The sequence below is a fragment of the Rhinolophus ferrumequinum genome, chromosome 19 (genome assembly GCF_004115265.2).
Source record: "Rhinolophus ferrumequinum isolate MPI-CBG mRhiFer1 chromosome 19, mRhiFer1_v1.p, whole genome shotgun sequence".
NCBI lineage: Eukaryota > Metazoa > Chordata > Mammalia > Chiroptera > Rhinolophidae > Rhinolophus > Rhinolophus ferrumequinum.
The window spans coordinates 49,408,321-49,433,419 of NC_046302.1; the positions used below are offsets into that span (position 1 = coordinate 49,408,321).

Consider the following 25,099-nt stretch of genomic DNA (forward strand, 5'->3'; position numbering starts at 1 on the left):
GTCTCCACATACCCATATACCACATAGAATATATGTCTTTTAAATACCCAGAGTGATTCAACTGTGCGAGCTGGGCTAAGAATTCAGCTTTAGTGCAATCATTACCTACACAGGTGGAATCCAACAGTCTTTTAACAAATAATTCCTGGTCAAACCACAGACCAAACTCTTTCAGATTTTCTCAATACTTTTCCCTAATGTGACGTCCCAAGTTTGAGGATGTGACTGGCGTCCATTCAGATGAAGATGACTCTGTTCACCATCATGGTTTGTGCCTTCAGACTGTATAACAAATGGCCTCAGCGGCTATTACAAGTCTTGGAGGGCTCTCTTCCTTGTTAACAGGAATCTACATAGATATAGTACAGGCAATGGCAATCTAGAACTCTTTAGAATGGTTTATGATTTGTACAACTTAAGCAAAATTAACATATTCCTTCTAAAAAGGAGTTATTTGCATATTTTTTAACAATGGTAGTCATGCTGGAAAGATAATTAAGTAGAGTGAAGGCAGTGATTCGTTTGATAAAAAATAGAAAATATGAAGACATGTTTTACAGTACCCAAAAGGGAGCTACACAATTAACCAAGTCTTTTCATTCATTCATTCACCAAGTATCTATTGAACACTCACTATGTTTCTAGGTGCTATGGATAAACAATGAATCGAACAGGCAATAAAACTGCTCTTACAGAGTTTACATTCTGGTGGCATGTGTAAACAATAGTATAAATGGAGTCACTTCAAAATGGAGCCAGAGCTGCCGGGCCACAGGAACTGCCTTGCACGTCTTCTACTTCAAAACTTGGAACATGAAACACAGGGCAAAATAACCACTGGAATGGGCATAAGCCACCTTATTTCCCAAAGAACTGTTTGCAAAGATAACAAGAAAGTAGTTATGATGACTATTGGAATGAAAATGAAGAACATAGTTTAGAATTAACATCACTGTTATATTCTCTGTACCAACAGAAATGCCTTCCTTCTACTGATGTAATTGTTCTTCCTTTCTCATAAATGCCCATTGCTTTTGTCTCCTATTTCGAACATCATGTGGGCTTCTGCCTGAATTAATGATTCCTGAATAGCCATTCTTATTGATCTCAATAAGCGCTTGTTTGCCTCTCACTTTGAAAGGCCTTTTTATTTTAGGTTAGCACATATTAGAATGTATACGCTTCCATTTATCCAAATACTGTTGAAATTGTCTAAATAACAGCAGTTGGATAGTTTTGGAAATGTGAAACATTATGCAAATTCTACACGTTAGTAATATTGGCATCAGTATGGCCTTTCATTGTATTGACATCAAGATACAAACAACTCTAAAATTAACTATGAAATACTCTTAATTGTTGAATTTTGACTTTATAGAAAGTCAATATGCTTTGATATTTGGTGTCTTGTAACAACTGAATTGCTGAAGTATAGATCATAAATCATATAAAGTATAGAAAAGCAACAAATTCAAGTCATTCATAAGGTTAATAGCTTATGGGTATGTTGGGTCTATTTAAGTTGATAGACATATTTTAGAATCCTGTTAGGAGGAAATAGTACCTTTGTTTATTGAAGGGTACTGGTATCTATCAGTTAGCTTAGGCTGCATAACAAACTTCCCTGGAATGAAGTACCTTCAAACAATTACCATTTTATTTAGCTCACAATTCTGTCAATCAGCTGGGAGTTCCTTCTAGGTAGGCCCAGCTGATCTCTGTTGGGCACTCTCATGTGCTATGGTCCACTGCTGAGGAGACCTCACTCCCACCCATGACGAGTGGCTGGCAGACTGGTTGGTTTCGGGCCCTCCAGCTGGGATGGCTCCTCTCTTCTCCATGTGGACTCGTACCCTCTCTAGCAGGCTAGCCCAGATTCCTTCACATGGTGGTCTCAGGGTTTCAAAAAAAAAGAAAAATGGGAGAGCAACTCCCAACGCTCAACTCATCTGAGATTGTGTATCATTGACCAAAGCAACTCATGTGGCTAAGCCCAGAGTCCATGTGGGAGGGGACTACTGAAGGGCAGAGAAGGGAATCATTGTGGCCATTTATGCAAATAATCGACTCCAATGTCCCATTGCTAAGATACAGGCTTTTACGTGAAAATCTCCAAGAAATTGCTATTTCATAAAAGAAGTTCCCCCTTTGGTCCCAGGCCCCATATCCACTCAGGTCTAGTTGTTCCCAGTGAATGCAGCCCAGGGAAGAAGGCACCTTGCTGCATCACTACCCTTTATGCAGTTCTGGGCTCTGGAGGTGCACACTACTTTCACCCCCTGGACTGTACTAAGTTCCACCTCTGGGACTGTGCTTGCCTATCGCAAAGTGGCTTCATAAATTTCATGTATACCCTTAATCTCCATGAGGACCAAATTCCCAACTCTTTAAGAGAAGAGAAATATGTTTGTGATACTGTTGTGAATATGTCTCTCTCAGGACTCAAACCCAAACTATCTTCCTCTTCCTTAGGCCAAAACTCTGATCGAATTACGTTAGAACCACTTATGGGATTCTAGAGAGTCAGACTTCCTAGGGACCAGGTCAAGAAAGAGGCTCGGGAAAGAGAGAAGAATATACTACGTCCTGAGCAGGCTCAGCCCAGAGCTCTTCCCTCAGAGACGAGAGAACGTGGAATTAGGAGGAGAAAGCCAGAGAGTTTCTTCTATCATCTGCACCTCCTCATTTAGAATTTGATAACATTTATTAAAAATTTTCTTCTGTCTGGGCAAGTGCCACACTTGTGTGTGGCAAGTGTTAATACACGAGCGTCTCCCTATACTTGTGCAGGAGGTTGTGTGTCACGCGGTTAGAAGAGCAGACTTAGCGGTTAGAAGAGCAGACTTTCCTCAAGTCTACTTCCACCACTTACTACCTATTACCTGTGTAACCTTGAACAAGTTAGCCTATGTAAGCCTCAGTTTTTCCAGAGAAACAGACCAATAGGTATAAATATGGCTATGGATATAGATATTTTATATGTGTACGTGTGTGTGTGTGTATATATACATATATATGTATATATATGGCCAACCCTCTCTCTCTCTCTCTCTCTCTTTTTATATATATATATATATATATATATATATATATATATATATACACACATATATGTGTATGTATGTGTGTGTGTATATATATATATATATATATATATATATATATATAGAGAGAGAGAGAGAGAGAGAGAGAGAGAGAGAGAGAGAATGCAGTGCAGATTTTAAGGAACTGGCTCCTGCAATTGTGGGAACTCACAAATCTGAAATCTATAGCACAGGCTGCAGGTGAGAGTTCTCATAAAAATGGACGTTGCAGTCTTGAGTCAGACCTCCACAGGGCAGCAGACTGGTCACTCAGGTAGGCTTTTTATGTTGTGCTCTTGAGGACAATTCCTTTTTCTTTGGGGGGGTTCAGGGCTCAGTCTTTGCTCTTAAGGCTTCAACTCACTGGGTGAGGTCCAAATTATGGATAATAAGCTACTCTACTCAAAGTGTGTTGATTTAAATGTTAATCACATCTAACCAAATACCTTCGCAGCAACACCTAGGCTAGTGTTTGAGCAAACAACTGGGCACCATAGCTCTACCAAGCTGACACATAAAAGTAACTATCACACTGTCCGTTAAAGGGAAGAAAAATAGTACATACACCATAGAATTGCGATTCAACGAAGCAGACAAAGCAGTGAGAGCGGATCCTAGCATTAATCTCAGTGGTCATCATTCTTATCCATACCCCACAGATACAATAAAGATTGGTCATCCATGTACATTAGGGCTGTCTAGTTTGGGGAGCAGAAGGTTTGGTGGATTGTTTTATTCCTTATAAAACCAGGGCATAGCATCGGGGGTTAGTTTTAAATTGATGTTTGTTTTCAAAAGAAAAGGAATTTAAAAAACAGCTTTGAGCCTTTAAGACTGAACTGTTGCTTTAGAGACCCATCACCTAGCAACAGGAAGATAATACCTTCTCTCCTCCAACAGGTAAACCTCTGGCTTATCTAATTGAAATTTCAGGCTTCCTGCCACACTCCTGAAAAACTATCACTTTAAAGGGATCAAACCGTACAAGCTAAACAAAGTCAGATTTGACTGTGCTACTTTTCAAATGGCAGACTAATGAGATTTTCATTGGGAGAAGAGATTTGAAGCTTTACATCTCATAATTTAAGTAGCTTTGTTCCACTGGCATTCAGTGAATATCACAAAAAGTGTCTGCACCAAAATTCCTTTGTTGATTCCTGTCTGGGGAATCAAAGGTAAGTGTTAGAAGCAGAAACAAAGTATAAATTGTAAGAAAATAAAGAATTATCTAGACGTTTCACTAGGTTGAATTATCTCTTATTCTTTTTTCCCTATCCCCTGACCCTCCCCTCTCATAGTCATTACAAATTCTACTCCTACAATGACTGCTCATTTTGTGCATTTTTCATTCCACTAACACTGCCCTTTTCAGGGCTCCTAATTGATCTCCCTGACCAGACAAACTCTCCCCAATCTAATCTACTCTTCACACTGTTGGTCAGTTTACTCATTTTAACACAGAGCCTTTCCTCCTTTTACTTTTCTGCTCTAAAGTTTCATTAGCTACTATTGCTTTTTTTTCAACAAAGTTCAAACTCCTTGGCCTGGCATTTAAGACTCTCTGTGATCTGACCTCAAATTTTCTTAGTTAACTTATTTCCATTCTTTATACCCAGCAATTCTTGCCAAACACAAATTTCTTGTCCTCCTTTTGCATGTCCTATGTCTTTTTGACTCCATACCTGTTTACATTAAAATCTCAAATGTCCTCCCCTTGAAGTCTAGTAATTCAGGTAGGCCCAGATCAAATGCCGTTTCTTCCAAGAAGCCTTCCTTGATTTTCCACCTCCTAAGTTCTACACTCTCACCTTTCAGTTACATCTCTGTTGTGATATTTATCATACTTAGAGATGTCAACAGGGCACAGTAGTTAAGAGCACAACTTTGGAGACAGAAATCTGGGCCACATGCCCAGTCTAGATGGGCAGCCACTACCCACCTGCTACGTAGGAGAGTGGGACCTGTGTTCCTGGAAAAGTTACAACTCCAGATATTTATAAGAGCCAGATTTTTTAAATATTGGCAACTAAGATAAACAAGGTTGCAGGTCAAATAAAACAGTTTCTGTCCGAACTGGACTGGTACTTTGCAACTCTGACCCAGGTCAGCACAGTGGGGAGCTTGAGAAAAGTTCTTTCTTTTCCTTTCTTGGGAGTCTTTGCATTTTAAACAACTCTAGTTTTATTGTACGCAGAATGTATTTAACCCTGACTAAATTGATAAGATATAGTGCATTTACTTTGCATAATTCTTTAATTTTGAAGAGGAAATTTAAGATATTCCTCCCCGGCTCATAATTTTGCTCTGTCAACAATAATTGTCCTGAGCTGCTGCCTCACTGGTAAGAGCTGTTGAAGAGGGGTTGGCCATGATTAATTAAACTCTCTTTGCTGAGAGCAAATGGCAGAGCCCTCAATCACGCTTCACGTGTCTGGCCGCCTGAGGAGGAAGCTGTTGTCCTGGATTATAAAACTGCATTCCTCCCCATTTATTTTATTTTTGTTTTAAACTGTGGTAAAACATACACAATATTTACCATTTTAACTATTTTATGGCATTAAGTACATTCACAGTGTTGTGCAACCGTCACTACTATCCATTTCCAAATCTTTTTCATCATCCCTAACAGAAACCAGGCACCCATTAAACACTAACCCCCCATTCCTCCCTGCCCCCCCAGCCCCTGGTGACCTCTATTCTACACATCCTGTCTCTATGAACTTGCCTAGTCTAGATACCTGTTATAAGTGGAATGATACAATATTTGTCTGTCTATGTCTGGCCTATGTCACTAAGCAGAAGGTTTTCAAGGTCCATCCATGTTGGAGTGAACAACCCATTTTTATTTTGTTCCACCCCCCATGTTTCCTTCACCCCTTTCTCTATTTTAGTGGTTTATATATACAAACATGATCACGCTCTTCGCATAAAACCACCTCTATACACATCATTCAGAGCTTTAATTCTCTTTGTCCAAATCTATGGTTTTCAGATGACCTGGACCTGAATCCCAGCACCACCATCAACTACGTGTACGGTTCTAGGAATGTTATTTAACCTTTCCGTGCCTTAGACTCATCTGAAAAACCAGGATAGGAATAATTCATCTGTGTGCTAATATCCAATGTTATATGTAACACGTGTATACATGAACACAGTGGCACCCGTTTATTCAAAAAACTTTTAGTAATTATATTTTCTTGAAACAATATAATTACCGAAAGTTCATTATATCTATACACACACACACACACACACACACACACATACATACATATGTATATGTATATATTTAAGTAATTTATTAAAAGAAGTCCTTGTTAGTAAATACAGACTATTCGCTAACCAAGCACTGATCAGGGACCTTGGACTATTAGTGGTAAGAGATGCTGCTGCCACAGCCCATGCACGTCTCCCTGTGAGACACAGGGAGGCCCCATCCCCAGTCTTGACAATGAAGTTTGGGAGCAGAGGACACAGTACACAGCAGGATCACAGCGACATCTCTCATAGGGAACATGACAGAAGTATGTAGAAGGAAAAGAGGAAAGAAGGAACCGTGGGAGGAAGGGTAGTAAAAGGAGGAATCCAATCCATTGAATGGGGCCAGTCAATGTCGGGGCAGAAATCCTGACATACCTTTTATTAGCCCTGGAGAGCATCCATTAATCAGGAGAGGGGCAGACTCAGGGGTCTGCAGTTTTTGAAAGAGCACAGTCGCATTAGTGAAGAGGATAAAAAACGGGTGGTGGAGATAGACCAGAAGGCAGGAACATTAGCCAAGAGTCGACTGGAATCTCCTGGTGAGCATCTAAACTGGGCCATGAGGATGTAGAATAAAAATAAACAGATGCAGTTCTTCTTTTATTATCCCTCACAGTCTTTAAAGTCTTTCTATTTAACAGGTATTTAATGAACATTCAAGGTTCAGTGAAGCATTTCTTTAACACATGATGTATTTTTAAGCTTTTTGAAGCATTTTCACAAGCTTTATTATCTTGCTTCATCCTCAGAGTAACTATGTGAGGTAGTAAGTTCTATCACCCCCATTTTACAGATGAACAAACTGAGGTTCGGAGAGATGACCTCATTTTCCCCAAGGTTACACAGATAACAAGCTGCAAAGCCTAAGCTTAGACCCAAACCTTCTTACTCTGGCCCAGGTGACATCATAGCTCGAAACAATTTTCCTATTTATGCATCTGCAGGAAATGAAATCTGCTTGGCAATGGGTTATTATGAGTCAGGGAAATGGAAAATTTCAAAGAAAGCCGGAACGTTTACCAGACTGTAGAGTTCTCGGAGTCATTGATCTCGACACAAATGGCCCAGCCAATGGGAAGGCATGCAGGACTGTTTCCAGTTTGTTGTTTAAATAAGCAGTGAGCCGGCTTATTCATGCAACTCTGGCACAGTTAATAAGGAGGATTTACCGGGTGCCTGACAGGATGCCTTTGCCTCCTTCCTGCTGCCAGGATGAAGTCTGTAAAACCTCTTCGTTAGGGGGAAAGGCTAATCGACACAAGGATCCGTCTTGATCACCGAGGAAAACCAAAGAGCATCGGGTGGCCCATTTAGGCTTAATTGCTTCTAGTTTCCTCTGCCATCTGTGGGAGCTGGGAGGTGAGCTTTGTTCTGTCCATTCATACACACTAATTTTGTCCGGTGTCTCCATTCGCCTGCGTCCGAAACACAAGGGCCTTCAAACACGCAAAGTCACATCGTCCACCACTTGCTCAGTTGTCATTTGTGGCTCCCAGACCTCCAACGTCTTCCACACTTCCTTAAGAGTTAAACCTGGCTGATTCGGCTACTGTATGTGTGGGACTGGGTGTGCGTTTGATCTCTGTACAAAGGGATTAGTCCTGCTGTAATAGAAACAACATCCACTCAGAGAGCATGCTGGGCTGAGAGGCCTATTCAACCATAGGGATCTGATGCTGCTTTTCTAAAATCAGCCCCTGGTCCCATCGAACTTTGTGAAAATGACAAATGGCCTCCAAGTGCAACCCCCACAATAACCTGGTAGGTCGAACAGCCTTGAAGAAGACGATGTTGGCAATTTGTTTCCCGAACCCCCATGGGAGACGCTGCCCAAACCTCGAGTTTAGACCCACATGAGAGACCACCGGATTAGCGGGGAAAGATTGGCTGGAGAAAAAGTAGAGTAGAACTGAAAAGCACCTTAGAAATCACCAAGAGTGTTTTTCAAGTTTATTGCTGCCAGTAGAACTCCTTTGACCAGATCAAGTATCTGCTGGCCTGCTGCTGTGGCCTCAGTCTTCACCGACCCACCCCCTCTGCTGGTGGTCCCTGGCCTTCCCAAGGGACATTCTTTGAAAAACTCTCCTGCAGACCAACTTTCTCATCTTCTCAGATAAGAAAATAGAGGTCTAGGGAAATCTATACGTTTGGAAAAAATGAAGATATATGTATTTTTTAAAAAAGAAACGAAAGAAAATGGAGGTCTGGAGAGGCGAAGTGACCTCCTCAAAGGCTAAGATCAAGAGACAGGGACAGTGTGGTGTCCTAACAGGTCTCCTCAGCGAAGATGGGGCTTCAAAGGAGGAAGAGAGATGGCATTCTGGTTCCTCTTTTATTCTTTCGATGTTAGTTCTTTCCTCCTGCGTGGGAACCGTCAGAAGATAGGTAGCTTGGGTGTCTCTCCAGTTTGTTCCTTCCTGACCCCCTGGTAGTGGGGATTAGCATCTTCTTTTCTTTTTCTTTTTTTCCTTTTTTTTTTAAAAAAAAGATTTTATTGGAGAAGGGGAATAGGACTTTATTGGGGAACAGTGTGTACTTCCAGGACTTCTCCCAAGTCAACTTGTCCTTTCAATCTTAGTTGTGGAGGGCACAGCTCAGCTCCAGGTCCAGTTGCCGTTGCTAGTTGCAGGGGGCGCTGCCCACCATCCCTTGCAGGACTCGAGGAGTTGAACCGGCCACCTTGTGGTTGAGCCCACTGGTCCATGTGGGAACCAAACCGGCAGCCCTCGGAGTTCGGAGCATGGAGCTCTAACCGCCTGAGCCACCGGGCCGGCCCTTCTTTTTCTTTTTTGTCCTTGAATACTGGTTAGAACTACTAGAGACCTTCCAAGGACACACAGAATCATCCACTCCAGAGCCTTCTCCTTTGTAAATCACAAAATCAACAGACATCCGGGGGACAGAGCCAGGCCTCTGGGTGCCCCCTCACTGAGCACAGGGCTCCTCTCTGACTGTCCCATCCTCCATCAGGGATTTCTGCTTTTGCCGTGTGTCAAATAAATAGGCAAGCAGTGTGAACCTAAAATGTCAGCATCCAAGAAAACTGTAAGACCAACCTGCTTAACCAAGCATTTCTGGAAGGGAAGAGTCCTTTTGATGAATGTTTTCAGACTGTTTGCTCGCTATCCATCTATCACCACTCCTTGTTTGCCAACCCCTAGCAGATCATTTATATGTGCCCAGAATCCCAGGGTAATGGGCATGCTGTAAAAATAAATGGAATAAATAAATTAGGGCTGGAGCTTCTCAAATAAATCCAGTTGAATTAGATGTACCTCAAGTCACTCAGTCTTGAAGAGCAAAGTGGAGACTGGACTGGAATAAGAAATGGACTTTTTGTTCCGGGAAAAGCAAAAAGAGGGGGAAACCTCACTCAACAGGCATGAAAAAATTCAGAAATAAAGGGAGTCCTATATGCACAGTTAGTCATTGTTATATTTGAGGTGTTGCCTCCCAAATGCCTTTTTCCATAGCCTCAATTCACCTTATAATTTCTAGAACCTTCCATTGAGATTTGCATTCAGGTCTTTTCCAAAGTAGAATCAGTGACAGTTACTTGACAATTAATGTAGATGCCCAAAGAGAAGGTAAGGTTGTTTCACCTCAATTACCCCTCAGAAAGGAGGAAGTAGCTCAAATTTTCACATCTTTATTGTCTTTCCTAATAGGGGATTTATATACTTGGTTCTTCTTGGGTTAGATACATGAGATAGAAACACACACACACACAGACACACACACGCTCGCATGCGCACACTTAGCCTCCCTTTCTTCTCCCAGAGCTGGGACTGGGGTGAGGTGGCTGAGGCCTCCCTGAGAGAGAGCACCTCCCAGAGGCCGCACTTGCCTCACCCTCATCCAGGCCCTGCCCCCTCCCTCCTAAACACACAGCACATACCACAACTAACTAGAACAAAATAGAGCGTGATCGTGTATTCAATTGAACAGACTATTGGGAACGCACAACATCTGGAGGTGGTCAAAGTGAAAGGGCTGGTGTAGACTTGACATCAGTGAATTCTGATTAACAAGCAAAGTTGCCAAGCCAGTGAGCTTGAGAATGAACATTTTGAGGAAGAGGAAATGACTTTATCGCAGGAAGACAGCTGAACAGGAACAGCTCATTAAAACGGGTTTGATGGGCAGGCAGGAGAAAGCAAACCATTCCCCATAGCAACCGCAAGAATCCAAGGGCAGAAAGGGATGAGATCTGCAAAGAAGGGAGCCCCAACCACCCAGGTATTCCAAAACCGCCAGTGCCTCCAAAGCCGGCGCTCCTGAGTTATCGCAGCGGACAAGACGACTCACACACTCATTCATCCAGCACATTTTTCCGGAGTGTCAGTCACTCCCCTGGGTGCTGGGGAAGGCTACGGTGAGTGCAAAGCATGGCTGGGTCCCAGCCTCTCAGGAACAGACCCCAGGCAGGATCCACAGGATCTCCTGTCAGTGGCCCCCAGTTCAAAACCTCTTGTAAGAGGTCTTTCCCCATTGAACCCCACATTCACTCATTCTGCTTCTCTTCAAAATTTACATATTCAGTCAATCCTTTTTTTTTTTTTAAAAGCAAAACCCCATTTGCCAGAATTATATAAATTGAAGTCATGCTGAAATTAATAGTGGTATTCATGAAAATAAAAACCACCAAATATCCTCCTTACAAAAGACTAGGGGAGCTGGGCTGAAATTTTAGGAGGTGCAACCATTTTATTTTGGAACTAATGTTACCTTTCCGATGGTTGGCGGATGGGGTAGATGAGCGTGGGATCAAATCGGGACCATTTCTTGGTTGCCCAACATGTAGCTAGGAAGGAGATTTGATTTGTCCTAAGTGGTGGGGGCGGGGGAAGGTAATTTAACAGGGAACTGAACTGTGCAGTGGGGACCATATAATAGAAATTCATAGGAGAGCCTGCAGTCCTTACGTAGCCTATATATTGAGCATATTTGAAAGTAAATATTACAACTATTGATTTCATGCCATGAAATTTATATTTCTATTAAAGTAATGTTCTATGAAATGAAGAAATAATTTATTTATGTTTTGCATATGTTTATAAATTCCTTCATTTGCCTAATCCCCTAGCAGTGGTTCTCAAAGTACTGCTTGGGGGTGGGGGTGGGGTGGGGGGTGGCAACAGGTCTTCCTCACTCACGGTTGTACCCACCAACCCAAAATGTTTTCTTAACTGCCTGAATGAGATTAACTCATTAATAACTGCCTACCTATGTTTTGCTAAATTTGGTGTTTTTAAACTAAAATGAATGCTTTTTAGAGTTTAAGCATGGCTCCAAGTCAGTACTTTACTAATTCAGTATTTTACTAATTCAGTATTTTACTACTAACACTGCAAGGCTCCTACTGCACATGGGCATATAGTACGAGTATGCAAATTGTTGAACTCCTACAATTTGGGGGAAAGATCCGGATTCATTATCAGTACTGCCTGGAATGATCATGTTTTTTAATTGTTGCTCTTCTTGCTTCTTAATGGCAAATTACTGTTAGTTCTGCTCATCATTATCAATTTACTTTGTTGTGTGTTGTTTGTAACGTACTAATGAATATTTATGAATTTTTAGGCTATAATTTTCCAAAACTACTCTGGTATATATGCACTGTGCTCAAGTATGAATCATCCATACCCTTATTACTAAAGCAGATGTTACATATATCCCCCTATAATTTGCTAATGTGAGAACATTTCACTAGTAATGTGTGCAGTGCATGGAATTTCAGCATGCAAATTACAATCCGCCATCAAGGTAAATCTAACACAAGTACTGGGTTATTTTACATTTGCATGATACAGTTTTAAAATAAAGAAGCAAACATATGAGCTAATGATTTAATCTCATGACATAAATAATAAGAACTTAATGCATTTTTTTTGCCAGATTTTATCTGGAGAAAGTCAAAACTATGAATTATTCAGAATTAATATTCCCCAAACTGTGTTCTACCAAATGTTAATAGGTGTTCTGCAAATAATGGATTCTTTACTCAGAAAAATTGGGGGAAAGTGATATGTAATATGCTCCCCTTTTAGAGATTTGCAATAGTTAGTATATTGTAATAGTTAATTTTATGTGTCAACTGGGAGAGGTCACAATACCCAGATATTTGGTCAACATCCACTAGTCTGGATGTTGCTGTCAAGGTATTTATTAGATGAGATTAACAATTAAACCAGCAGACTTTGAGAAAAGTAGATTGTTCTCCATAAGGAGGGTGGGCCCATTCAATCAACTGACAATGTTAAGAGAAGATTGACCCTCCCACCCCACCCCTGGAAGAGGAATTCTGCCCACACGCTGCCTTTGACTGAAGCTGCAACACTAACTCTTCTCTGGGTCTACAGCCTACTGGCCTCCTCTGAAGATTTTGGACTTGCCAGCCTCTACAATTAATTATGTGAGCCAATTCCTTAACATAAATCTCTCTATAGATGATTATAGACAGATAGATGATAGATAGATAGATACATAGATACATAGATAGACAGATAGATGATAGATACATAGATTGACAGATACATAGACATAGACAGATAGATATGTATATGCTTGTATACTATGTATGATATACTCATATGTATATACGATAGAAATGTATACATGTGTATATATATGTATATATGTGTGTATATATATGCACACACTATGTACACATATACACATACGTAGGTCTCATGTATATATACATACATACATAGGGGGGCAGAGAATACACCTACACATACACACACACACACACACACACACACACACACACACACAACACACACACCCTATTGGTTCTGTTTCTCTAGGGAACTAATACACATGATAAAGCGCTGAAAAGTTCTACAATTTAAAACACTACCTGTTTAACTCAGTGCTTTCCCAGTTTATTTAACCACAAAATTTTTTCATGTGAAACCCCTACTGATATCTCAAAATATAGCTTGGGAAATGCTTTCCTCAAGACCGCCTTACGGTGTCTCCCCGAAATCAAGACCTAGCCGGACCATCAGCTCTAATGTATCTTTTGGAGCAAAAATTAACATAAGACCCAGTATTATATTATATTATATTATATTATATTATATTATATTATATTATAGACCCAGTCTTATATTATATTAAAATAAGACCGGGTCTTACATTAATTTTTTTCTCCAAAAGACGGATTAGAACTGGAGGTCCGGCTAGGTCTTATTTTTGGGGAAAAGGTAGACAGAGGCTGCTCTGTAGCCTATGTCAGCGAGATCAGACTCTAAAGTCTGTTTGATTCAGAAACTAAGCATAAGTATTGAAACTAAAGATTCCACGTGTCCTTTTCTCTGCACATGACGTATGCAGAGGAAAATAGCCGCGTGTTATGCAAGCACAGTGAGCTGAAATGCCCACTGTGGGGCTCATCTCACACAGTGATGTCTGATGAAAATATGTTCCGGTGAAATGGAGCCATACTGTGCTTTTGTAAAACGCTCCTTTGTGGATATTCTTGGGGACTGGAGAGTCATACTGAAATATCATCCATTGCAGTGTCACATGGCACAAGGCAATGCCCGAATGACAGGGAGCCGAACAAGGAAAGCCAATTCTGTCTCCTAAAAGCCCTCATGCCTCCTTTGTCTTTTATTGTCCCTTCTTGAATGTTGAATGTCTTTCTACAAATGGTCCTCACTGGCCCCAATTTGTCCTCCAGATCTTATGCTAGAAGCCACTTCCTCCAGAAAGCCTTCTCTGACTACGTCCCTACCCTGACGCCACCAGGTCACCTTGCCCTCTTCCCTGTTAAATGCATTCGAACACCATGTATCTCTCTCTGCATTGGACACGAACATCATTTAGTTATTAATGCCTGTCACCCCTACAAGACGGTGAGGCCCATGGGGACAGGGGACATTTTTGTCTTGCTGGTCTCAGCAGCTCTAGTACCTGGTGGTCAGTGGGAATGCTGAGTGATTGAAGGGGAACTTCTTTGTCTCTAATTGTCCTCATAATTCGAGAGAGATACTCTGATCTCTCTCTAAAGATCTTCACTTTTTCAACCTTAAAAAAAAAAAATCTGTGCCAAGAATCCATGAAATGTTCATGTGTATGTACACACACACACACACACACACACACACGCTTATACACATGCACACACACGTACTTCTATACATTCACTTACTCTTGCAAATAATAATAGTAAAAGCACTCATTTATCAAGCACAATAGTGTGAAGAAAGATGGGGAATGCAGGGAGCAGTAGGGATGTGGAATGAGAGACTGATTTCAATGACAGCTCTATCATTTTTTTGGATCAAGTAAAATTGTGCAAAAATTTTCCCACCTGTAAAAAGCAGAAGCTCCGTCTAATTCTAGGACCAGTTCCTCTTCCCTCAGTTTATCAGCCTTCGTGCTACATTGTGTACACCGAAAATGGGCCTCTCTTCCAAGAATTATCACTGGAAACAAAAGCATTCAGAAAAATGAAGGCTTGGCAGATAGGCAGACTTTCATTTCAAGAAATTTGGCTGAGTATTTAGAAGGGGTGTTGTATACGTAAGGACTAAATGTAAAGGTGACATGCAATGGATGCTGGGATTGGCTCCATTCACACACCCTTTGCCACCCCACTCTGGACTTTCAGCTACTCACACTCAGTCCTCCTTTGCAGGGAGGGGCCAAAATGGCAATGATCTTGGAGCTGACATAAGCTCACCCTCTCCTTTCAGCCCTACCCCCAGAGGCAGAAAACCTGTGCCATCCAAATAGAATGTCATCTGAAGAAGTGGCCAAAGTTGGTTATCCCCAGATAAGACACACATGTAGGGCTCTCCCATGATGCTCTTTCCTTTGCCCTGGCTCCCATTACGTCTACAGAGACGCCTCCTCCAATCTAGCCCTGGAATGGAGCAGCTAAGGAATCTCTAACAGAAAAGCTCAAGCATGAGCAAGCAGCTCTCTAATAAAAGAATCGCTACCCAACCCCTACCACTTCACTTGAGACCAGGGAAATCCATACCAGAATTTCTAAAATATGCTAAATAAATTTTCACTTTCAAAAATCTGGACTCCCTAATACAAAGCTTGCTTTTTGGTACAAGAAATGCATATTGAATACAGTAACCTCTCACTTTTTAAACCATGGGGAATATTTATTTCTGAGTCAGAGCGTGCCTATACTAGCACCCGTGCACATTTGATTATTAACCCCTTCGTTATAATCAGGCCACCTGCTAAACTGAATTGAAATTCCTTGAGGTGAGTTAGAGTTATTGAAAGACAGGATCCTTTTATTTAAAAAAGCCTCTCCATACAGCATTAGGAATAAAGACAGTGGAAATGTAATGGCTGTGTGCGATGTCAGAGGGATAGTGGACGGGGGGAAGGGGGTTTGCACAGTGTGAGGGATATAAATGATAAACATCTAATTATTACTTTGTCTTGTGCACCTGAAACTAATAAAAAAATAATAAATACAAAAGGCTCTCCAAACCCCCCTGTCCCACAGATGAAAACCATTTATTGAAGGATAGCTTCTCAGACTCAGAGCCGAAGCAGGTCACACTGCCTCTCACAACACATGCATAAAGTTGTTCTATACTCAGTACGAGATGGTCCACCTGGGGCCTGACACACATGGAGTTGTTTCTAAACAGTGGAGGATAAAGGTAGGGCCACCAGAAGCCACAAAAACATGCTCGGGCTTCCTCGTTACAAATGAGTTCTTTGGCTTCTCAGAGAAGCCACTTGAAGGTCACCTCCACTTAAAATCCTTGGCTCAGGAACTCCTTGTTGCTTTATTATCCTAGTCTATTAAAATTCTAAGAGTAGCTGACGATGGAAAATTCCAGTCAATTTTTTTTTTTATCTCCCTGGGGTGGGGGAAATGGAAAACCAACACGTGAGTCTATTTGAAATCATTTTATGAATTTTAATCATAGCAAATGTGTTTTAACAGTAGTCATAAAATCAACATTACCACATATACAAAGGACAAGACACCAGTTTGGCATACAAAAATACCATATATTAAAATTGGGTTCATTGGAAAAACTCAGGACTTACTAAGACACCATCTACAACAGAGAGAGCAAGCAAGAATGCTTTTAAGACATTCAGATTTATAAACAGCGGCTGGATATCCCCTTTATGAAGTCAATATTTGGCAACATTTGGACAATATTTTCTACACAGCCCAGCAGCTCACTTATCTGTAGGGCAGTTTGGCCCTTTAAAAGAAAAGTTCCTAAAATAAATAATCCACATAATTGTAAATGAAACACGTCAAGGACTTGAGTTAACAGCCTCTGAGCAGCATAAATCTAGCCATTTGACTGGAGCATCAGTTATCAACAGGGCCAGGGAACCCACCAATGGAACCGTAAGAATGGCAGGAACCCCATGTAGCAGCTGCATGGCTTATGTTGGGAGTTTGTAACATCCCAAGCTGAAACCAGCCTCCCCACCTGCAACTATCAAGTGAGGCAAACAGAAACAAATGGTGGAAGAAAAAAATGTAATAAATGACAACAGCAAGGATAGAAACCGAATAATCTTGAAAGAGTCTTCCCAATAGTATTAACCTACTCAAATCAAGATACATCCATAGGCATAGGCGTGCATTCAATGGTTAAGAGGATGTTATTGGAGTTTGTAATGATTCAGCAACCAACTCTAGAGCAGGCTCTGAAATTGCCTAGTGTGCTGACAACACAGTGGGGCCTCATGGGACCCTTTCATCAGCCGAGCACATTCCCTGTATGTCTTCAATTTAAACATCTTGAATTGAATTTGGTAGGCCATACTGGAATGACAAATTATGCTTGGCCAAGTTATTCCCAGTTGTCCTATGCTTCTTTCTCCAGCTCCTATACAATTTGTTCTGGAGCTATAATCCCATTACAGATTTCCTTCCCTTTTATGCAAATATCTTCTCACTCTCTGGGCAGATCCACCCATCTGTTGCTATGGACCCAAAGCCACATCTCCACCTCTTCCTACACAGGATCTACTTAATAGATGGGTTGTCCCTCAGCCAGGAATTTTATGAAACACAGTGTAAGATACCAGCTACTCCATCCTCCCATTATTTGAATAGAGATGACACAGATGTCAACTTGTTCCCCTTTCAGGGTCATTTGCCTCATCTATTCCCTTCTTCTTGTATCCCATGCTCCTTCACCACCATCCTATCCAACCTTCTACTTCTGGATTCTCAAAAAGCAAATGTCAAATTAAAAACTGAGCATGCCTTTGGAAAACTCTTGCTAGAACAGCCCAATAACTCACACCCCCGGGAGACCACAGAAGACTTTCACATGGGCTCCTAGCCCTACACTCTGAGGTGATGAATTTAGAGCAGTTCTAGAAGAATAGGAACAGCTATAAGAGAACATCCCCAGGGAACAAACAAAGAAAACACATGCTGTTGCACACTTCAAGAGACCCCTCAGTACATTGCCACAAATATTAGTGATTGTCCCTAAAAAGGTCACTATGAATAGTATCAAAAACTTTACACTAGAATAATAAAGTCTAGCTAACGAAATGAGTGTTTTCAAGCACCACTACATCATAAGTGAAATATACATAGTGGGATACCCCAGGCAGTGAATTCTGAAAAAAAAAAAAAAAAAAAAAAAAATCATTGGCCTGACTGTGCAAGGAAACTTGAGCAGAAAAATCAGAGCCATATTGTAAGAGTTCAGGAATGACGGTGATCTACCATGACCACTTAAGCAGAGTCAAACAATAAGCCATTTCAAAGACAAAAATTAAATGCCCCACCCGCCTATGTTCTTCAACCATCAATGGCTTTCCAATAAAATGCATGCCAAACCCACCTCTTCATATATTTGAAAAGTCTCAAGAGTTTCGTTATATGGATATTCCCCAAAATGGTTGGTTGGACACAATGTAAGCAGCCTATAGAATTTGTTAAGATCCTAACATCTAAATTCAACATTATATAACCCACAAATTGGAAAACGTGTAACATTTTTACTTGATTTTTAACCCCTATTACTGCTAAATTATATATATATACATATACACATATATATGTGTATATATATACATATATACATGTATATGTATATATATTCAGAAAAATGAATGTCTTGAATTTCCACTTATTTTTAAGTGTTTCATGTTTAACAAAATTCAGCAACTCACCATCACTTTTGAAATAGACTATTTTCAAAACAGTTATTGAATTATCTTGACTATCACATTCTTTTTTGGAGTTTGTTTTGGTAAGGATTATTTTGCGAATGATATTTTACTGAGAATGATGGAAATGATTAGGAACAGCCTCTTTCTTCTAGGTCACGGATGACAGATCAACTGACTGATGACATATCTTGTGTGGAAACAAAAAGCTGACTGGTTAGCAGCATCATTTTTCTCAGAGAAGATAGAAATTCAAGCCTTTTGCATATCACTCCTCTCATACTGATAAACTTTGGACTTCTAACTTCCTTGTAAGTCCAAAGAAAAACTCCTATTTTGGCAATTTTTTTTTTTTTAATTTTTAAAGACAAGCTGAAAAGAACAGTCAGTACCCATCCATGAGTTCTAGGAGGGGAAAAAATAAACTCAATTCTGCTAAATTGAAGCAAATGTATTTGGCTCACATTACATTTAGAAACAATGGAAAGCAGACTAACCAATTTTGACACAGTATGGGTTTTCAAATAAAGCTATGGCAACTCTTTAAACCAAAATCTAGACTGGAATAAATACTGTACTATCAGGAAGAGTCTGACCTTTCCATGAATATATATATATATATATATATATATATATATATATATATATATGTAAAATCAAACTGAATTTTCAGCTACTCTTTACTCACTTACAGAGCAATTTTAGTAAATTTAATAACCCTCAAGTCTTTGAATTCCATGGGCAATGTTTTTTAATGTTAAAAAAAAAAGTGCCTTTGTGCCAGTCTGCAAATCTCAATTCTTTCAGTGATAATGAAAAATTTTAAAAACCGAACAAGACTAAAACAATGTCAAATTTCACCCTAAAAATAGTACCTATGTTTTAGTCTGGCAAATGAAAAATGATGCCTACACCAAACACAATGACAAGCTGGCAGACTTCAAGGGCAAACAAAAGCACTCTCTAAGAACATTGCAAAACACGCTGCTCTTATACTTCACACCTTCCTAATGCAGCAATGAAGTCTGGGTAAGATGTTGGAAGTGAAGAGGAATTTCATTAGGCTTTTTTTTTTCTTGCCTAAGACTGCAAGACAGACCCTAAACACATTTTCACAGTACAGGTCATGCATAGTTTGCAAGTCAAACGTTTTACAGCTACTGTCTATTATTTTTGGACAACACATTCACATGCAGCTAATGATCCCAGAAAAGGGGCTTCATAAAGCACTCCTAAAGCTTCACTGATCATTCCTTGGCCCAAAGTATGTAAGCAATAATCCCAAAGGGCAATAAATAAATTTTTACTGACATACTTGAGATCACATACTTTTTAAGCCCAGAAACGATTATTTTTTTGTTTTCTGGGTTTTTTTTTTTTTTTTTTTTTTTTAGCCAACTGCATGTTACTAAACCACAAACTGTCTTCTTACAGTTTGATGTTACATCCCATTGAACAACACTTTGATGCTACATCCCATTGAACAACCATCCAGAACTGTGTGGTCCAATATGGTAGCCACTAGCCATGTGAGTGACTAAATTTAAATAACTTTAAATAATAAAATACAAAATCCAATTCCTCAGTCGAACTAGCCCCATTTCAATGGCCCCATAGCCAAGGTGGCCAGTGGCTAGTGTATTGGACCACATAGGTTATAGAACATTTCCATCATCACAGAAAGTTCCGTTGAACAGTGGCCAAGCTAGAAGATCCCAAGGGCTGCATCAGCACACGGTTTAACCTTCATGGGACCCACTCTTCAGTCATGTACAAGATTAAACTTAATTATATTCTTAAACAAAATACCTTAAAGCTTTCTGATCATAAAGTGCAACTGGAACGGAGAACTGATTTGCCTTTTCATTACCACTTGTGCCCCAGGTCATTATACAAAAATTTTCCAAAGACAATGCTTTCTGACAGCATACTTGGCTCTACTTAACATATTATGCATTCTCTTGCTTATGTCAAGATCATTAATAAAGATGAAAATTCATGCTTATAGTTTACTATTTACACAACACTCATTGTCTTTTACATAAGGGGGGCGGGAGGAGTGGGGGAAACCAATGGTTTGCAATTTCAAAAATTCAAATTGCATGGTCTTCTTTAAAAGTCTATATTCATCCTTAAATCAACCCTCCTTTCATTTCCCAGAGGTAGACGCTAACTAAAATGAATACGTAAATCTACTAAAGAAAAAAACCCCAAAAGTTTAAAGCAAGAGCTGAGTTAGTAAAGGGTATTCACCTACCCTGAAAAAGACCACAGCCCAATGGAGGTGTCTACAGGCCTAGGAGGGAGCAGGAGGAAACTGCAGTGCAAAGGCCGTGCCTCCCTTTTGCTGAATTACAAGCTGCCATGCACCTCTGTGGGCCTCAGGGGACTCGTCTACAAAATGAAACTATCAGAGGTTGCTTTCAGCTCTAACTTTCTGTGCTTTCAGTTGGAATTTTTTCATTGATGTGCAACTGTGAATTCTGGCCAATTGTTATCACTGGACTTTTGTCACATGGGGTAGCTGAGTTGCTAGTGTTATGGGTTAATGCCAGCAGAGACCAGACAATGGGATGCCAAATAACATTAAAACATCATTAAGTCTATACAAATTCTATTAGGCAGGATGAGACCCCCCTCTCTCTCTCTCACACACACACACACACACAGAATGCACACTAACAAACAGGTACACAAGGAACTGCAGGCAGAATTCACATAAACAATGTTTCTTATGTCAGTAAGACTCACACAAAGAATTCTGATTTTCATTATTGTTACCTTACATTGTAAAGTCAAGAGTCTAGCATAGAGCTGATTAATTTTGCACTGCTTAATTGCAGCTCCAGCATGGGATTGTTTTCAAGTACAAGTTACGTGGACATTTTTACACTATGGTTTTGCACGAAGGAAAACAGGGCACTGTGCTGTCACACACATTAGTGTCTGTGTATAACCTACTTAACAAAGAATTCTATCACCTACTATACTACATGGCCAGTCATTTCATACTGTTCATGAACAATATAGGTATCAGTTACAAAATTAATTTGAACATGGCATGTACGTGAGATGTATTCTTAATGCTATATTTCTGTCAGTTTTTTTTTTTTTCCTTCCAAGAGAAATAGAAATTAGGTCAGACATGTGTTACGGCAGCCTGGTTGAGTCTGAGAAATTGACACTAACCCAACAGTATATTATGTTATGTAACAGAGGATAAAATTCAGCTAATATGATACCTAAATTATTAATACCAAATAAATCCTAGATTTGTTGTATAATGCCCAATAGCTTACACAATAAAATGGCATTTTAACCTAATTTCTAGTTTGAGCTTTCAAATACATTTCCTAAAGGTCTTACGAAAAAATTTAAAAACCCAAATTAACATTTTTATATTGAATCCTCACACCAATGAACAGTGTTAGCTTTGGATTCTAGTCATTATATTGTCATTTTATCTCATATAATTTCCATCACTTTAATGTGCATATTTTGTGTGCTTGAAGGTAATAGTTAGCATATAAGTAAATTAAATTATCTCCATCTTACAGGGTTATTTCGAGCCTTGCTTTTTGCAACCAGTCACTGCCTACCTTTCTCTCCCCTATTTTCGTGGATTCAATGGAACATAAATAGATATATTTATGAGTGGAGTCCTTGTCACATACCACTTGTTTCGTGACATAAATTAGAAAATAACTGTAAAGCTCGCAGCTATTTCTGAATGCACACACATCCAGGCATAGGAATTTATCATTGAATACTAGCAGATCTTTCTTCATGCATATCTACAATTGTGCATTTAAGAATATTTGATAATTTAGGAGGGACTGGTCCACTGAAACTGGGAATGTGAGCCAATGGTTTACCTTGCCACTTTCCTCAATAAAAGCATGTTTCAAAATACAAGAAATATTCTTACTTATACAACGAGAGGAAACTGGATTTATGAATGATTTAACTCTCATGGAACAATATGTTTCAAAAAATAATCATAGACCGTCTATTAAAATGCCAGCCCGGGTTTGTCATCAGTGAAAAATACTCATGGTGATGACAATACCCCAAAATCGGGAGAAAAGACAGAATCTTCTGTTATTCTCCGTTTGTGCCTCACAGAATACAGGACTTGAATACACAGTAAAAGAGCAAGTATTGGAAGTGATGAATATGTGACATCCTAGTGGGTGGGTCCTGATGCCCAGGAGGTCACCACCATTTCAGACCCTGGACTCATTCATGTCCTCAAAGTCTTACCCCCAGGATTCTTCTAAAAAATTCAAAACCTGAGGTAAATCAAATTACACACGCACACATGTGCGCGCCCGCACACACACAAATACACAATATTTACATTTAAAATTCTTATTTTGAGATGGCTTGAAAATTGGCATATAGTTTTCCTGTGGGATTAGGCGCTTCTCATTGTCACTCTGTTCATTGCCCCCCTGTTGGGCTTTCATTTAATAAACACATATCGAGCTCTAATTACAAGGGAAGAAAAATGAAGGTACATGACAAAAACACAACACATTGGAAACATTCAAATGTTTTCTTCAAAAATGACTGTCTGCTTAACTTACTTTAATTTGGGTGCCATCCCAAAAGTGTAAAAAGCCTTAGCAACTAAATGAAGACGGGTTTCATTTTTAAAAAAGGAAAGAAACCAGCACTGCATGTCATCGCTGAATTTTTACATGGATTTCTCAGGTTTAATTCTACTTGTATACATAGCATCTTTGTTTTAATCTACCACATTTAGAGAAGATCACATTGTATGCACTTGCACAGTTTAACGTCTAAGTACTTTAATGTCTATCTCCTAACATGATTCTGAAAAATCATAAATTACAGTCCATTGAATAAACAACTATGAGGATGCATGCAATCGTCTTCGAAGCTGCTGCCATCAGTACTCAGAGCGATCCGCCTGGTACCTTGTTGAGACCTCCCATTCCGCCCTTCATGTTTGTCTTGGGTCCATCAAGGGGCAGCCCAGAGGCCAGCGCTCAGCACCAAACGATCAGCATCAGCGTCGCCCCCCTCTTCTCACCTCCATCCCATCACCAACACTTGCTCGGCCCCTACGTGGCACCCACAAGAGCCTTCCCCGCCGCCCTCTTCAGCCACAGGATATCACAGTGAAGCGCTTCGAAATGCAAGACATGTTGTGGAGCACGATGCCCAGAAGGAAGACCAGGACACAGGCCACCAGGATCACAGTGCACACGCCCGACCAGGTGGAGCTTTTCACCACGCCCCGCCTGTCTGGCTCCTCCTCCACCGCCTCCTGGGGAGCCCCGCCCTGCAAGGGTTGCTGCTCGGCGGGGATGGTCACCACGGTGACAGGCTTCTGCTGGCTCCCGGGCAGCAGGCGGCAGCCCATGTCTCCTGGCAGCAGTGCTCGCTCCTTGGAGATGGGCAGGGGCAGCATGTAGCACCCATTGCTGGGAAGTTTGATGAAGACGGGGGTGTGCTCAGAGGCGTGCGGGATGGCAATGACAGCGAGGACCTCGGGGTCGTCGGGGAGCTGTGACACGGAGAAGCCTGGGGGCAGCTTGGTGATGCCCCGGCACCAAGGGCACCTCACGTCCTTCTGGCTCGTCCTCATCTGCTGAAGGCACACCGAGCAGCAGGTGTGTTTGCAATCCAGCAACTTGGGCCTTCGCCGGGGGCTGTAATAATTGAAACAGATCTGACATTCCATCAAAGAATCTTGGGAGAGCGTCTCCATCGCGGTCTGGGAGCAGGGACGTAAAGGCTCAGGGAAAGAAGCTGGTTCTTAGAGTCCACTACTCCGGCACCTTCCTTCTTTGAGTCTTTCCAAAGCCGGGAGGTGATCGGAGAGCTCACAGGCGTCTAGCACACTCAGGTGTATTCATTTCTGAAGGAGACAAAAAAATGCACACAAAATTAGTTACTTCAAACAAGCTGAGATGTCAACATAGCCGATGGATTTATGCCACAGCTCAGAAGTCTTGACACTGGGTCAAAAGCGTAAAAATTTCCCACTCGTGAGACTGTAGAACTCCCGTAATGTCCAATGGCAGGTGAATGACTTGTCTCAAATAGCTTGTCATGGCGAATACTTTGCTCTTTTCTAAAGAAACGAATATCTCTGTGAGGAAACACAGTGCCCCCATATTTTGTAAAGGGGAGGTCTGTTTTTTCTGTTTTGTGCATTTCAGTGGACCTGGATTATTCTTCTTCTAAATACACCGTAGAAATGATCTAAATACACTGGAGAGATTATCTTGCTTCCAATAAGTCTGTAGCATTTTTAAAAGTAAATGTCTTTCCTTCAATCTTCCGACCTTCTTTTCCCGACTCTACTTACCCTCCTATAAGCATTCATTGCCAGATGCCCGTGGCTTTATGATCTAGGTACTTCATGTAACTAGTTCGCTCATTTTATATGGGTCAAGACTGTTCCTCTCCTATAGGTCATGAGAATGATGCCACCAAAGAAGCACACACAGGCATCCATTATCTTTTCCACCTAATCATGTGAGCCGAGGTAATTCTTGTCAATTGGTTTTAAGAGACAAAAATGAAACAAGAACAACAAAACCACCAGCAGCAATGAACCTTCA

The 25,099-nt window shown here is 40.6% G+C and overlaps 1 protein-coding gene across 7 annotated transcripts in view; it reads right to left on the reverse strand.

Moving 5' to 3' along the window:
* Positions 1-3,024: 3,024 nt before the first annotated feature.
* The window catches only part of RNF152 (ring finger protein 152), an 85,731-nt gene continuing 63,656 nt past the window's right edge, over positions 3,025-25,099 (reverse strand). For all 7 annotated transcript variants that reach the window (XM_033087213.1, XM_033087211.1, XM_033087212.1 and 4 more), the window contains 2 exons: positions 21,134-24,390; positions 3,025-3,055 (listed from right to left, as the gene is read on the reverse strand). In XM_033087213.1, the coding sequence (XP_032943104.1) occupies positions 23,629-24,240 (612 nt within the window). In that variant the 5' untranslated portion in view covers positions 24,241-24,390 and the 3' untranslated portion in view covers positions 3,025-3,055; positions 21,134-23,628. The remainder of the gene's footprint in view (positions 3,056-21,133; positions 24,391-25,099) is intronic.